This window comes from Triplophysa rosa, linkage group LG1 (genome assembly GCF_024868665.1).
Source record: "Triplophysa rosa linkage group LG1, Trosa_1v2, whole genome shotgun sequence".
In the NCBI taxonomy this organism is placed as follows: domain Eukaryota; kingdom Metazoa; phylum Chordata; class Actinopteri; order Cypriniformes; family Nemacheilidae; genus Triplophysa; species Triplophysa rosa.
The window spans coordinates 31,706,876-31,724,184 of record NC_079890.1 but is presented as its reverse complement, the minus strand read 5'-3'; the positions used below and the strand labels follow the sequence as shown (position 1 = coordinate 31,724,184).

The 17,309-nt window shown below is 38.1% G+C and overlaps 1 protein-coding gene across 1 annotated transcript; it reads left to right on the top strand.

The window, feature by feature from the left end:
* Positions 1 to 322: 322 nt before the first annotated feature.
* On the top strand, positions 323 to 16,296 carry m1ap (meiosis 1 associated protein). Its single transcript, XM_057326760.1, has 8 exons — positions 323 to 571; positions 677 to 859; positions 1,946 to 2,135; positions 12,349 to 12,537; positions 12,727 to 12,880; positions 13,931 to 14,072; positions 14,402 to 14,599; positions 16,126 to 16,296. The coding sequence occupies exons 1-8, from the start codon at positions 323 to 325 to the stop codon at positions 16,294 to 16,296; spliced, it is 1,476 nt and encodes a 491-aa protein (XP_057182743.1).
* Positions 16,297 to 17,309: the final 1,013 nt, after the last annotated feature.

The following is a 17,309-nucleotide window of genomic DNA, read 5'->3' as shown; positions in this document are numbered from 1 at the left end:
GTGTTGTGTTTTTGTTGTAGTATAACGTACATACCATCATTCAGGGGTTAGACACATTCATTTCTACCCATATGATGTATACAATTAAGGGTTTTACTTCCTCTGTCTGGTTTTGAAATTCAAGTGGGCTTAATTTTACCTTTCTTGAGGAAAGTTTGACCTTTCATGACAGACAATGACACACAAACGAAAACTGACCTGGAAAAGATATAAATTAAGAGTGATAATTGAATAGCTTTTGTAATTTTCCTGTGCATCTCCCCAACCTCGCCAGTGTAACTGCATCCGCATTAATGTCTTCCTCTCTGTGTGTAGAAGAACCATGAGTGTGAGAAACAGATCCTGCTCTTCCTCCATCCTTCAAGCATGCAGTTCATCCTTTACCAGACAGCCATCCCGTGTGTTGATAGTGGACGCATCGCCCCCCTGGTGGTCAGAAATATGCTCTGTTCTGTGTCAGGCCTTGGAAAACTTCTTTTTCATCGCCAGCAGTCTGGCAGGACCTGTCCGCCTGCCTCTGCTCAGCATCTCTGCCATCAGCGCACAGCTAGAGTGCCTTCTACCCTTCGTGGTAAGGATAGGCATAATTGAATAGGACATACAACTACATACAGTACCTCTCTATAAATCATCTTCCATTCACTTATTTCTTCCCTAATCTCTTTTGCTTCTGCAGCAAGTGAAAGGGAATTTGACACGTCTTCTGTGCTGTGTGGAGGAGCTGCGTTCTCTGCCTCAGGAGGGCTGTATTCGGCAGCGGGGGGCACTCCTTAAACAGGCAGTACTGGACAGCCTGCAGCAGTTTAAACAATACATGTGTCATACAGCTCTTGGGGACATAAACAGCAACTGTGTGGAGGTGACAGCTTGGATCTCTAATACTGAAAGAAAATCTGAGGCTTATTGAATTTCTCAATCTTAAATTCCTATATGATAATCGGCCTTGTTACTTAATGAGGACCTGGCCTGTTTACTCTTTTTTTTAAACCATGGTGATGGCGCTCTTTTGTTATAAGCATTTGGCCCCGGCTTCGTTTAAGAGCTTGATGCTTTCTTTAAACCTCACATCACAAGCAAAAAACGCACAGGCATTCACATTCAGATTTCCTATACCATTGAATTCAAAGATCATTTAACCTACACTATCATCACTAAATGAAGATGTTGGTGCACTAGCAGATACCACATGGCCCTCAGCAGCCACTCTTCTCTCAGCAGGCTTCATTTAAACCTAGCACTAATGTCCCCCCCACAGGAAGCAGAGCAGAGGACAAGTGCATTTAATCAGATTATACAGAATATTTTTTGTGCTCTAAATGGGATTATATGGTGCCTATGGGCTCATTCTCTTTGCGCCTTGCGGTGAGAGTACAACAGAGCTTTTGTCATTATACCAAAGATGTCTATTTTATGATCTTCTGACTGTCTTTGTTCAAATAGGCAACAGATCACGAAGAAATATTTTTGAACATTTTATGAATTATTTTTGTGGCTGAGGAGATGGCTTTGATGGTTATTGTTATCATTACATTAATTCTGCTCATCTGCTGTGTCTTATTCTTCATACAATGAATCTTCAGAGAGATCTTCTCTGTTGTTTGTGAGGAACATTTCACTCATACTTTGAGTTGGAATGCATTTCAACATGAGAGACAGCAAATGACCATCAACAGCTTTCATCTTTGCAGTCGTAAACCAGAGCCATTATAGTACATTGCGTTAAGTATTGTTTGGAAATGTTATTCTGAATACCGCTGTGATTTACTGAAAAACAAATCAAGCGTATTTTCTCGGAAGCCACAATTTCTGTTGCTAATCGTATTTTAAATCCATTTAGAGTACACAAGGTTGATGTATTGTACACACACATGCCTGTTTAGCTGTTGTTTAAGCTTCACTGCATGCTTTAGTAATCACTAACATTGATGCATTTTTGTTTTATAAGGTGACTGTATTGACCTGTCAATCAGGTCACATGCTCCTGAGACAGCTCGAGAAAGATCTCAAAAGCTCTGATCTGACGAGTCTACGCAGACTTTTGGTTATTCATATCAGCCTACAGCAGAACCTCTCAGACCAATCCCCAACATGTAGCCTAGAGACGCCGTCATCAGAAGATCACAATGACCATGAAGGTAACGAAACTCATGTAGTTAAAATTAGAAAGGGAAGTCGCTGTTCAACTAAACAAACCCTATTGCTTTTTATACCTATACAACATTTACCAAAGTGGAATTATGGAGAGTTCAGCAGGGATACAGGGATACTTTGCTTTTAGTATTAAAAAGATTAAATTAAAAGACATGGCTGACATGTGCCAACCAATTTCAGTCCAAAACTGCTTTTGTGTGAAGCTTTGTTTTGTGTTTAGGTTTCTGCCAAGACTCTGAGACCTTGTTTTCCGCACAGTTACTTTATTTAAGGATTTGTGGTTGTCTCAGGGTTTCTTACCATAGTGAAATGTTATTCTCTGGGTGAAAGAACAAACAAGTCGCCAATTTTATAAAACAGAGCCAAACACTTGAATCTGTATGTGATCTGATAATTAATGTTATTTAGAAAAATGTATGTAAGTTTAATTACTAGAATGCATGTAAACTAATTACTAGAAAGGGATGCCATGCCTTCAAAAAGTTTGGGAACCACTGATTTAACCTGACATATTGTACGTTTATTACTGTTCCAAATATTTTGTGTTGCTTAAAAATGAAATACATTATGTTCAATGGGGAAAAGGCTGTTTTTACCCAGACATTTAAAATAAACATTTTGAAGCTGCAATTGCAACATACTGTGAAACTGTGATATTTTTCACACCGTCAAAATCTCATACCTGCCCATGCTTAGTCTTTTGTCAGCATAGTTCTGAGTGTCTTGTAGACTTTTGGTTTCCTTTAATGTCTTTGAAAGTGTGGGTGGCAGAAACACTGCTCTAATTTATTGACTGTCAGCAGTGAGGATTGTAAGAATGTTAATTGGAAATTTTGGCTGGTGAGAAGCAGCATAGGAACGCCTATTGGAGTTAAACGTCTCCATGTTTTTCCTTTCTGCTTTCAGTATGTGGAATAAGTGGGCTGCTCTTTTGCTTTCTATTACTAGATCAAACCTTCCGGGTGTCCCACTGCCATGAACCCAAAGAGGTTACATCCCTGGAAAGTAGGGTGGGCTGGACGTTGTATAATGTCTGAGGAAGAGGAAAACATTCCAGCTTTGTAATAAATCACAACAGTTCCTTTCAATCAAATGAAAACTTATTTTGAATGAAACAGAGCAGTTAACATGACATATTTTAAGAGCACAGTAACAGTAAATCCTATTCTTGAATTAGCAGTTATGTCAACTGAACTACTGTACAGTTGTAGACGGATCACTGAACATTGTAATCTAGCAGCATGTCTAGTAAAGGGAAGTTTGAGGTCATGTAGTCCATTGTGTAAGACTGGATCAAGTCCATACCAGTGTTATTATTGATTGTTCTCAGGGGAGCGGCTAATGGGATAACAGCCTCATGTCAGTCGACTGTACACAAACAGTTTAACACACAACTCCCTATCTTAGTTTTGACCCTGACTGCTCCACACTGTCCCACAATTTCAGGTGTGAGCAGCTGACACTGAGGTCTCGCATCCCTCCCTTTCTGACATCCTGTTTTTAACTTCCAGCAGACAAACTTTGCTAAGGCGGAGCTCATAATCAGCATTTTAACTGAGGAAGGAAATAAGACTGTAGAGTTGGTCTGCGTGAGAGAGTTTGTGTGCATAATGTATGAAAGAGTATGTTTATTTGGCTGAACTGATTTTCAGTTTCTGGGTCAGGTTCTGTAAACAGAGTTTTCCAAAGCCTATTAAGACCACTTCATTCCTGTTATAAAATTGGAATTGATTTGAATATTTGCCATTTTGTTAATACACAATAGTGACAGTAAGTGGACATAACAGTCAGCAGTCATTCATTTTCATGAGAATTGGCAGTTTGGGGCAACATAAGCAAAACTTGGCGATTGCAAACCAATTATTATAATTTGAAATATCCTTTAACTTGGCTGTGCAGTTGTATTGTTAGAAATATTTGTGGGATGGATAACCTTGTATAAATACAAGGTTATCCTTGTATTTGTCTCATGTATTTGTCAATGTGTCTCATGTACAGCTGCTTTGTAACAATGAAATTGTAAAAGCGCTATATAAAAAAAATAAAAAAAAATAAAGTTGAGTTGATAAATAGATCCTTTAGCATGTTTATGGGTCAGGTTTGCCTACTTTGTGGGAACCAAACATCCTTACAAAGTTAGTCAAATCTGAGGTCATTTTGTTGTGGCCAGCGAGTGGAAAATACTTTAATAAATCTACAAACTAATTCCTTCTAGATATGCAAACGGTTAGGATTACCAAAAGAATAATTAGATTGAAACAATTGTTGCTTTTTCCCAGGACAGATGCTGTGTGTTAGTCCTACACGTAGTTCAGGCTCACTACTTCAATCCTATTTTAGGACGCTGTGCTGGAGAACTGTGGGGTTTGTTGGTGTTATTATGATAAAAGCTCTTGTAATCATAGACTCTTGCCAGTATGTGGTTGAACTCTTGACCTGAAGAGAGATCAATTGCTCACAAAAGTGACTAAATGATCATAACATTAAAGTTTGTTTATTTAGTGATGAATAAGACTGTTTGAACCACTGAATATTTGACCTTTGCCTTTCAGATTGCTTGCACAGCAGTTTAAGTGAATAATTTGCCAAAAAACAAACAAATGCAAATTTAATGCATAAATAAATGAGCAGGAAGAAGTCTGCAGGTAAAATAAATGTATACATCTTCATAATGATACATGCATTGGTTATTCATTTATAGGATTACACAAATGTGCCTACATTTTTCCAAACTGTATTCTTCTAGTAATTGGTACAATTTTCTGAAATGTTCCTGAATTCCTGTACGATTCCAGGTTTGTCCAACCAGGAGTCTTAAACAAGTTACCACCTCTTTCATTATGGATTTTTGTTTTAAGAAAAATGTTGTCATGCTCCATTTTTCCGTGGCTAAAAAAGCATACTGTATCTTGATGGTCTCTCTCTGTCTCTACATGTCATTCTCTCTGTTACCTCTCAACATCTCCATCATTTTGCACTTTTTCTTATATCTCTTGCCTCTTTTTACTTCTCATACTGTTTTTATTCATTTCAAAAGCGGCTTATTTAGCTGTGTGGTTTGGGAGAATCATGGGAGCAGAAGAGTCCTGTTGTACCACCTATGTCTCTCAATCTCCATCTCACCCGCCTTTAGGCCTGTAGTGTTGCCATGGTAATTGCATGGCGTGATTAGGGTAACATGCTGATGTGAAAAGCAGGACATATGTTAATGTCACTCAGGCTGTTGTTTGTTAAGATAAAGTGCGAGTGGGTGTGAGCGTGTGGAATTTTTGGGATATGTTGGCAGTCGTTAGGTAGCTTGCAGCAAAATAGGTGTTTAGCGTCATGCTGCTGCCGGCCATTACAACAGACAGAATGATGTGCTGTCTTTCGTTGTTAATTGTGCTGAAAGGCTGCTTTCTCTGTGTTCGTACACCAACCATCTGTTGCTATTACTCTGAAAATGACAAGTTTTCTCATTCTCGGTTTTAAGCTGTGCTCTTTAAATTATGCCAAGTCATTCACTGCAGTGCACCCAAATAATCATAAACTAAAAATGACTGAAATTTTGATGTGCATTGCTCAATATTTTTTAGTTATTTCCACAGCGATGTTGTTGTAGGAGTGTAGATGGGTTGTTCATGTTGGCCTTGTCATGTAGGTTTATTTTCCTGAAGTTTTGACACTTGATGGGTTCTGGAAGCCAATGTACTGTAGCTGTAATAATAGTCAAATAATGAAAAGCAGAAAAATGCTAAACAGTACCTGCATTGCCACATATTTATTTAAGAATGTGTTTTCACATTTACTTTTCTTTAACATAATAAAGCAATAAGCCCCACGAAGCAGTGGGTTACAGTGCATTTTATAACAGCTAAGCTCGTTGTGGCACGACGCGAAGCGGAGTTTTACAAAACGGTTATTCCTTATGCTTAGCAAGGTTTCATAAAATAAAGTAAATAAAATGATATTTAGGCTATGTGGTGCGGTCAGCCGTTATATATTGGGGTATTTTATAACGGCTTAGAACTCCGCTCAGCCAATCAGAATCAAGGACCAGAACTGACCGTTTTATAAATGTGTTTATTTAACATTTAGGTATTATAAACTACAGCAGTAGTATAAAAAACATTATGGTTAATAATAAAAAAACATTTTGGTTAATATTTGCATCATTTGTGGGGGGTGGGGTGTATTTTGTCAATCATATTTCACTTGGGATGGCGTAAACATGAGTAAATGATGAGAGAATGTTCATTTTGGGGTAAACTACTCCTTTAAGATGTCTTGTTTGCACATGCGTACACATGCATTCACTTAAGAGTGGTTTTAAGGGCAGGATCTGTTTTTTATGACTACATATAACTTAATGCAGCAGAGTGTAGTGTTCTTTTTTTTTACACAAAAACTCGGAAAACCACCCAAGTATACTTTTAAATTTGAATCTCCATGTAAACCTGAGCATTTCAGTTGCTGAGCTCGCATGTGCAACTGTTGTTTGGATATATATAAAGAATGATGTCTAAATCAGTGAGTATAGAAATTGTGAGCTTAACTTAGGCTTGCAATAAAAGGAAACAGAACGTAGTAAGCAGGGAGATGTCGAAAACGTCTTTTGCCTGAAGGGAATCTGCAAAACAAAGCATATCCATAACTTCCATTTATCCATGCAAAGTAGCATGACAGATTAACTATGAGTCATCAGAAGCAGTCTTTGTCTGAGGATGCAGACATTCATCTGTCTCTTCAGATAGATCATAGAGAATTAGTGTCCTCTGCCCACATCCCAAAACATCTGAGGGAAAGAGCATTAGATTATATGAGTAAAAAAATTGTTCTCTGCTTAAAGTTTGCACATATACATTACAATATATGTCCAAAACAAATATAGAGAATGTGAAACTGATGTCACGCCCTATGTTGCATGTTGCAGTGGCGCTGCCATCTTGGGAGGTTAAAGGGGTGATATGACACGGCTGAAATGAATATTATCGTTTGTTTTAGATGTAATGTAAGGTGTAACGATTTAAGGTTAAAAAACGCTGTATTTTCCACATACCCTGCATGTTTGTATCTCCTCTTTGCCCCGCCTCTCTGAAACGCGCATATTTTTTACAAAGCTCATCGCTCTGAAAAGCCAGTTAACCAGTACGTAGTGATTGGTCGAATATTGCAAGCGTGTGACGGAAATGTAACGCCTCTTACCATATTTGGAACATCAGGTTCCAACGCAATTGTACTGACAGGTACACCCATCTTACTTGCGTATACATTTTGGTGGTCCTAGTCAAATCATACCACGAACTGACGTAGATTTGTGGGGGTGTGGTTACACGAGGCGTTTCAGGCAGGTCTGGGTGAGCATTCGCTTTTAGATAGAATGCGTCTTTTGTTCCGACACTTTAATTTTTGCAATTGTACGTGTCTAATACATGCATGGGCAACTTATAACACACCAAAGACACAGAAAAACACGTATTCGCACCATATGACCCCTTTAATACTCCACTGCTATTATTGTTTTGATATGTACCGTTACTTGTTTTGTTTGATATATGGAGAAATCGAAAGTGAAAGAACCATGGGCTTTTCCTGAACGACTCTGCGTAATACTATTGCAGTTTTTAACACAGCAAGATCGACCTACCATAGTTATATTTCCTTATCAAACAAGAAAAACAAAACACTGCATTGAACGCACTAGCAGCCATCCTCCCAAGATGGCGCAACATTCAACGCAGCGTGACGTCGAACAAGCTCTATTGGAATGTTATATACAGTATATTCACATATACAGTATAAACTTATTTTAATATGTAAACATGAAAATTCACATACAGAAATGTGATGGCCATAAATGTATTTATTTATATGTATATATATGACATTCGAACTCTGACAAATTGCTTCTTAGTTGTTTCTCTTACCTTTTGTGGTTATGCACTATGATAAGCATCATTTTAAAAAGCAACACAGGGATCTCTGATATTTAAATTTAGTGTCTTTGTTGCTTTCTCTGTACTTCTGTGTCCCTTTCTAAACTGGAGAAAATGTTGCTCTTTGAAATGAGATTATGGATGTGTGTAGGAGTATGTGGTAGTGTGTGTGTGCATGGGAGTGTCTGGCTGGCACGGTGGTGCGTCCTCACACTCCGTTTCATCATTTATCGTTCATTTCCCATGAGAACGTGACTACGGCTGTGATTCTGTTTGTAGAGGATTCCAACGTAAAATTTTCTCCTTTTCCCTTTCTGTTCTTTTGATCTTGGTCTCTCTTTGACTCAGTCTCTTACAAACATAAAGAGATATTTTGAGTGTGTAGTACTTACCTGTTTAATGCAGCGATGAAAGAACGAGTCGTTTCTACCCGACTCTGCTTGTTGACTTTGCTGTTTGATGTGTCTGTTCTCGTAATGTATGTGACAACTATATCTGAATATAGTATGCAGACAAAGCTTTAAAAAACTGTTTGTGAAGACTTTCTTGGTATAAGCACTTATTGTATTATTGCCTTTTTTTATGACAAATCGCTTTATTGTTTCTTAATTTTCTCTGTATTCGCTTTGGATAAAAGCGTCTGCTAAATGTAAATGACTGCTCTGTCATTATATGAATGGGCTGCCACTTTGCATCTATTATTGTAGTGCCATCAATTCGAGATTTACCTCCCTAAACTCCACATAAACCTTTTTTTTTGTCCAGTAAGTATATTTCTTTGACACATTTAGGTAAGTGTGATTGCCAAAAGACATACTGGGAGGATTTTGAGTGTTCATGTGAATGTGACATTCCAAAATGGAATATTGTAGAATGTGACCAAGCTTTTCTCCTCATAGGAATCTCAGATGTTTTGACTTGATTTTCCATGCTACCCTGGAAGAATCTCCATCCTGTACAGAAGCTGAACTCAGCAGTCTGTATTTCAGGAAACTACTCTCATTGCTAACAGTGTAAAAGATCAGCAGTTCACAGCTGGTACCATCAAAATATTGTGTGTGTACAGGTGATCATCAGTCATCACCTTTTAATAATGGTTTTGTACATGCAGGCGTGGCGTTTTCCAGTCTTTATTCTTTTGTTTTCAGCATTTTTATAAAATAAATGAATGGTAATCAAATACATTGATTAGCAAGATTGTGATAATGGATGTAATGCACCGATTCTAAATTTCTCTACTGATACCAATAGTCAATCATTTATTCGATTCTGAAGATTAAATTAATATTTCTTAACTTTCTGTTATTAATTCATATAATGACTATTAATGTTGAACGTCAAACTGGTGATGTTTCTTACCATTTTCTATAGAGCACAAATTCTTTGCATTTTCCTGTCCTCTTTTTATTGACAGAATATATCGGCCCTGATCATCGGCTGTTTTTAAAGTCAGCATGCAATTAAAAATGCCAATTCAAATTAATTTACATAGTGTAGCAGTATTCATTCAAAGTTATTTATCCGTGCACAATATTATTTCTTATAAATTCATTTGCACTTGTAATCTTTAATCAAAAACGTTAACCCCCCCTCGAAACTACCTCTCTACACTCTAAAAAGTTTTACTGCGATTTACTCAATTTTTTTGGTGAAACAATTTACACTAAAAATATATGTATACAAGACATGAAGAATGGCGCGAGGGCGGGGTTCCAAATACTGACAGATTGCAAACTGGATTGCAAATCTGCCTCCATTGTTGGCAACACCCAACTTTTAATCATCCAATCAGTACTCGATGAATGAAATCAAGTCCTGCCCTAAATGTTTTTCTCATTCCAGAAGTTGTTTCACTTGGATATACGGTCATGATACGGAAGAAAAAACAATTGCTACTTAAAACTTTTGGCTATGTGTGGAAAATTGCTTTTTTCAACCGATTATTGTCCAATATATCGGTGAAAAACGTTTGTCTAGGCTTATTAGGATTTATGACATAATACTTAATACTACATAATACATAACAAGCTTGATGCATGTCAAACTTGCCATGATTTTATGCACTTTGAGGAAAAAAATGATGAGTTACACTCCGTTAGTTTTAATCAGGATTAGTGGATTGATGAATGGCACAGAGGAGCAATGTCCAGTGCAGGCCATTGCCTGTCTGATCACTATCATTACTAAAAGCTTTTTGCGAGGTCCATCCATCAACATACTGGAATATGGTTGTTTCAACGTCTGTGAGTTGACCCATTGATTTAGTTGTAAGAAGAACATCCCGCCTAATTAGTATGCATTGAATTCAAATCTTTATATTGAAATCAGACATTTAGCTAAATAAACTTGGCAAAGGCCTCAAGCATGTCTGTTTCAGAATTAGAAAAGTGGCTGAGGCTCTTACAGTGCCATGCTAATGAGATCATTAGCACGGCACGGTCGACACCCCAGGTTGTCTGCGAAATATTTTTTTTTTAAGGCCACTAAAATATCATGAGGCTGTAGGTTAACGACTTTATTTTGGGTTAGGGCTGCACACAAGTTCGCACAGCAGTTTTTTATGCAGAACTTTTGTGTCGTTTATCCAATAAAGAGAAAAATGGGTCCCACAGCGCCCCCTAGAACAAATCAAAGGCACAGCAGCACTGGTCATGTAGGAGTCAACAACTTTATAGTTTATACTTATAGACTATATTAATAGTGCATTACTTCAATACATTTAACCTTTTGTGTTATACGGAAGAAAGCAGTTCAGAGTAATATGAGGGTACAACATATATGTTCAGTTTTGTGTGAACTATAACTATAAATTCGGGACGAGCACTTTTTTAATAGCTCTGTATGATAAATTGAAAAGCGCAGTGTTGGATTGTTACCTCAATAGACGGCTCATGTTTTGATAGGAAAAATGAATGCAGATAGCGACGGAAGTGGCATAATGAGATGTAATCTATGTGTCAAAATGAAGTGATACGGGGATTGACAATGTGTGTCAGTGTTGTTTGCCTTTTACTCCATAAGCCTTTCACACTCTCCAATCACACTTTGTCTTTTTCTCACTCTCTCCATCTGGGCCACATTTACTGGATCACAGCATGATACTGGGCACACTTTGGCTTTAGTTTAAAAGATTGCTAAACTCATACACACTTCATTTGGGCAGAATTTGACTGTGGTATTGCATCTCATTGATTTGAATGAAGGGGTTTGACTTTGCCTGATTTATGTTTAACCTTCAAAACACAGAAATGACTTTGCAGAATGTATGTTGACACAATAAATATGGTGTAGATGTTTACAACATTGATCTGAAATGTAGATGGGATATGGCCGATGGTATGATTCCCCCCTTTAACAACCACAAAAAGCAATTATCATACACTGCAGTATAGTGCATATCTGTCCCAAAATGCCCTAGATGCTTTCCCATTCTCATTCCCATGACAGAGATTGTCATGGTTGAGATGGATTTGAATGTTTTCCTTCTCTTAATGTAGCTGTCAGGCTTTTCTCTCGGTTATTGAGTTTGTTTGGGAATGAAAGATTAAAGATGTATTGTGTAACCCCCATTACCCTCTTAACGCCCTATAGAGTTCTGAAGAAACATGAATAATTTAGAAGGACTGAGAGTCCAAAGTCCTGTCCGTGTTTGCACACATAGGTTTCATTTTCCACTTGAACTCTTGCAGTATTTATAAACATTTGATTGAATGGTATACAGTCAGGTATTAAAGTCTATAAAGAATATAATTCACTTGATCATTTTGAATGATGATTGTTATTCTTTATAAGTAATTGTTTTATATTAGAAATTCCATATACAGGGAAAACTGGTTTACACACATGTCATATTTAAACTACTCTGAGCCATAATGCCAAAATGTAACTCTTTTATCAGTTTTACAGCAGCCTCTGCTGGTGATTTCTGAGTACTGCAACTTGTTCTAGCAGGAAATCACAACAATAGTGCAATAGTGACCGATTGCACAACAGCAGAACCATATGTCACAGTATCTCCAGGAATGCACATTTGCAAATACTATGTATCGCTAGCAACTTAAAGCATGCTAAACTGAGCAAAATGGTGTTTAATGTCATTCATTTAAGCAGCCTTAGTAGTTATAAAGCAGATGGATGATTGATTTGAGGCTCACAGCCTTTGTGTTATGAATCCTATTAAGCAATAGGAGTCAAAGAAAATAAGAGTGGGAAACTATTTCAGGCCAGTTCATTTTCCGTGTACTTTAATGTGTCATGTCATGTGTTTTTCTTTGTTTCAAAGAGAGCCTGATGTTGGGCACAGAGATGGACTTGCAGCAGGTGGAGGGCACAGTTCTGGCTGTGGAAAATGCTTTGAAGATGTGGCTGCATGAACAAGGTGGAGACCGGGAGCACCTCCACCTGCTGTTACCCCCCTCTCTAACAGTACAAGGTTCCACACCCAACCCTGCCAACAACAAACCGGGCCCTGGTATGCAAACGTCATGCATACAGTATACTGAGAGCTTGTGGGCTAATCACAGTTTTTCAGTGAAATATTAATATTAACTCCAACTCTTTCTGTACACATCTCCAAAATAAATATTTCAGTGATGCTTTTGTTTATGCAATTGAATCTGTGATGATAATTTATTTCTCATGTTTACGTCTCCCTCTGCAGTCTGTTTAAAGTGTGACATGCAGGAGAGGCTTCTAAGCCCAGTTCTGTTTCCCAGCACTGCTGACGTTGGAGTGAAAACAGAAAGCATGCAAGATTTCCAACCTCCAAATAAGACCAACCAGAATCTTTCACCAAAACGTCTACAAGTTGTCAAGTAAGGTCACACCTTAGGTTTTGCTTACATGCCATCAAACGAGAGTATTAGATCAAAGCATGTTAGTTGCAAAGAAGGAATAATTTGGGAATTTTGACCTGGAGGAACCATAAAATCTGTTTGTAATTCTTTACATTTCTGATTCTTAAAACTTAAAGGAATAGTTCAGCCAAAAATAAAATGTCATCTCTAAATGTTATCTCTTGGGCCGTATTCAATAACATAACAAAGCTAGGAAAAGCCAGGATATCCATAACCCCTAATGATGAAATAAAGCCATATACACCTGGAATGGCTTTATTTCATTTCCCAATTACAAAAAAACATCATCTGTGTGTAAATGCTTTTGTGGTAGTATGCACATATATTCTTCACATATTATTATATAAATTATCAAAAATAATACTATTGAAAACTGATTGCAAGATTGTGTTGGTAAAGTCCACAGTGCTGTACAATGTAAAAAAAATCTTTGCATAATGTTCAGACATTCAATTACAGTATCAGGAATACATGACGTTAATCTTTGCATTATACTTTTTTATACGTAGACTCTAAAACTTACTAAATGTAAAAGCAAGCTGAAAAATAAAAGTGAGACTCTTGGAGTAAAATAGGATGTGTAAGTCAATAAGACAGAGTCGGTTTTTCATCTGTCAAACAGAGAGCTCTATGTTTGAGGCCTCTCTTTCAGACAGAACACAGTCATACATTGTATTCTCTTCTGGGTATTTTGCATATGATTTGCATGCTCATGAGGTCATTCTTCCTGGCAATGTGAAACAGTACAATCATACTGTACCACTTTTCCTCATCTAGTCATTATGGGCCAATTTGAAATGCACTTCTCACACGTCAATGTCTTAACCACATTTTTTTACTTTAGAATTTCATGTAAAAGTATTATTCATTATTATTTGTCATTTTTGAGTCAACCCACATATGGCTTTAAATGTTGTACAAACACCAGTCACATTCAAGCCTACAGCTCTAGATGAAGATCTAGCTGTCTGATCTGAAAGTTGTTTTTACTGTATGTGTGTCATGCAGAGTTCTTCATGCCGATGGAGTGTGTCAGTCTGTGCTGTATGGACTGCCTCTTGTTATCAGACCAACCTCCTGCTGGCAGCTGGACTGGGATGAGATAGAATCAAACCACCAGATGTTTCATGCTGTCTGCCACACACTTGAAGTCAGTGCCTTTCTGTGTACTGTAATGATCTGATGAACTGCTGTTTTAAGAGATTCAAGGTTTATACAGTTATACGAAGTACAACTTGTAGTGAAATGTAAACTTACAGTAGTTAGCTTCTTATAGACTCTCCAGAAGTATTTAAATAATAAGGTAAACGTAGTAGATCAAATAAAAATGAGCGCATTATAAAGAAATAAGTTCAACAAGAAAATTGGGAGTTGTAATCATAACAAAAACAGATGTTATTTTATTTGTATTATTTTTATGTTGCCTGAGGGATGTGAAAGGGATATTTTTATGACTATATATAAATGTGTGTTTGTCAGACACGTGATTGGTTCCTGTTGGTGCGTTCAGAGTTGAGCTCGGGTTCCGGTTCTGGTGTATTCTCCTACTACATACTTCAGTCCACGGATTCACTCTCTCTGCTTTTGAAACCAGTGTTGACTCGAGAACTAATGCTTCCCTGCACTTTACTTCCTTCAACGGAGGAACCCCCACTCCATGCACTTGCCACTGTGGAGGTACCATTACATAACCACATATGTACAGCACATGTCCCTGATTTAATAAACTCCAAACAGCCATTAAAGACATTGAAATGGCATGCAAACAACTAACGTCTGGTATTTAACTGTTTGCATCACCTCTGCAATATGTTTGTAATGATGTCATTTATAGCACTAAGGTTTGTGATCACTGTGTCCAGAGTTCCCTTGAGCAGCTTGAGAGGGACCCTGTCTTTAACCCCCTCTGCCTGGACACCAACCTTTACCTGCATCTGAGAATGAGAGGCTTGCCCACCCGCGCATCACAACCAGCTGGAGGACACAGTCAGGGTCGTGGCCATCGCAGAGATGCCAGTCGGCCACCAGAGGGCTCCACGCAGCGTCAGGTTAGAGTAGGGGGAGACAGGGACAAAATGTCTAAGATACAGTTGGACAGCATTTAATTGATCATAAAAATAATTGTTTTTGACATTTTATTGAAGGTAAATGTTACACTGGATTCATGTGGTTCATTATAGTCAGCATTATCAGTGTTATGATTATTGATGTAGTGTAGAGTAGTAGAATTTTTTTTATCAAATCTAAATGTCCATACTGGTGGTATGACCTGAATGTTGACATTGTGTCTGTAATTGTGAGTCATCATGACCTAATTAGATCAAGTGTAATCCGATTATATGCAAAGTCAGGCATCAACAACTTAAACGACATTTTAGTTGAGCTCGAAATGTGACATGAGCCACTTCTGTGAAGTACATTTTCTTTCTATTAACTTTCTGCCTGCAAAAGCAGAATTAAAAAATGATGTGTGTATGTAAGATTAAAACAGGGAAGTTATTGCTCCAGAGAGCAAAAATGAAACCAGGCACTGGCCTACTATTTAAACACCCACACAAGGGGAAAGCGAAAAGGGCGAAAGGGAGAATGAGAGAGATACCGTGGGTTAATTTTGAAACCGTCCACAATCAGACTCAACATGACTGGTTTCTGTTTTTCCGACCACAGACACGTTGTAATGTCACATGCATTAATAGGTTAAAGATAAAATGCAAACTGAACAGCTCATAAAAAGTTATTGATAGCATGTCTGTTCCTTTAGTCGATAGAGAACATGACTACCTCAAAAATAAAAAAAGAGCTAAACACACAATGATTTTCACATGACATAAAGTCTTGAGATGCATACTGTATGAAGAGGACATTAGCTGATAGGGGGTATACTTCTTTGGAGAAGAGTGAGAAGGCCCTTAAAATTAAATTGTGTCTAAAAAGGATGCTTTTGAACATGTGACCATTGTAGAGCAACTGCCAGGTCACAGACACTTATGACTTGTAGGAGGAGCAAAATGAAGTCATTTTCTACCCCTTTCATTTTCCAAACAGGATTCAAAATCTCATGGCTTGGGTTGAGTCTTCAATACGGTTTTCATGGAAAAAATGTGTGAAAAATCCTGTGATAGTGCCAGAGCCGTCCTTGTTTCTCTCTTGCACTTTTTAACTTTTCTTTGGCCTCCTTTCCCTTTTTTCTTTTTGATCACTAGGCTCGACACTCTCAGAGTCGTGTGCGGGCCACGGTGGCCCCTCTCTCCTCCACTCCTCCGAACAAGATACCCCGTCCCTCGCTCACCCTCAGCCACTCCCGACCCCGTGGCTCCGCTCACTTTTTCCAAGACTACGAAGAGGAAGATCTTCTGATGGTCCAGAGAAAGTGAGAGGAGTCAAAATTCTTCAACTGGTAGAGGAAATCACACATTAACACACTTCACTGACACTAACCACTCTGCACAACCAGAAAGAACTCATGTCTGAACTCCCTTAGACAGGATGTTATGTACCACATGTAACTTGCACATGACCGGATCTCCACTATTATATGTACATATATAGAGTTTACCTGACATGTGTTCACGATAGATGTCTGCATGGTTTACCATTCAAAGGGCACACACTGTATTATCTTGGGGTAATATACTAAAACAACAGACAGCATCACTAAATTTAAATACTGTGTGGAGCCCTGTTTAGCTGTGGCAATTTGCATCAAAAGATAACAAGCATGTTTTAAAACTCAGACACAACTGCAGCTAGCCGTACCGAAAAAGTTGCAATGCTACTGTTGGTCGACACTTAAAAAAGTAACGTGTTAAAATAACATGACACCATTACACCCATTCTTTGATACTGAGATGAGTGTTGATCATTTAGGAGCGCAACAGTTCACTGCATCTCCGTTTGTCCTCTCACATCTGAAAAACATTAGAGCGCAGATCAAACATGCTTATTCCTAAAAACATCTCAGCAACTTGGAGACGTGCATTTCAAAACCATCCCCCATATTTCAAACACCCAGAATGCATAAAATCTGTTTAGCTACCCAAATTCTTGGCGTCATTAAAACGTCTTTTACGTGATTTTATTCTTGGTTGAGTAATTAAAGTAACCGTTGGGCCGTGCAATTTAACAAAGGCTGCACCGCAACTGGAAGAACATTGCTGTGAACTGCCGAGGCTGCTGAAAAGAAATAATTCAACATAAAACCACCAAAAGACCAGAGAGGCTGTTTTGAGCACTGCCCACTTTCTGCAAATGTTCGAGCTAGAGGACTCTGTGGAGATTTGGGGAGGACGAGGGAAGTAAAGTAGAGCCATTGTCTTCCTTTATGGAAGCCTCCACTACAGCCCCTCTGGAGACTGTACACAGCAGAGTAAGAATTCAAGGCCTTCAA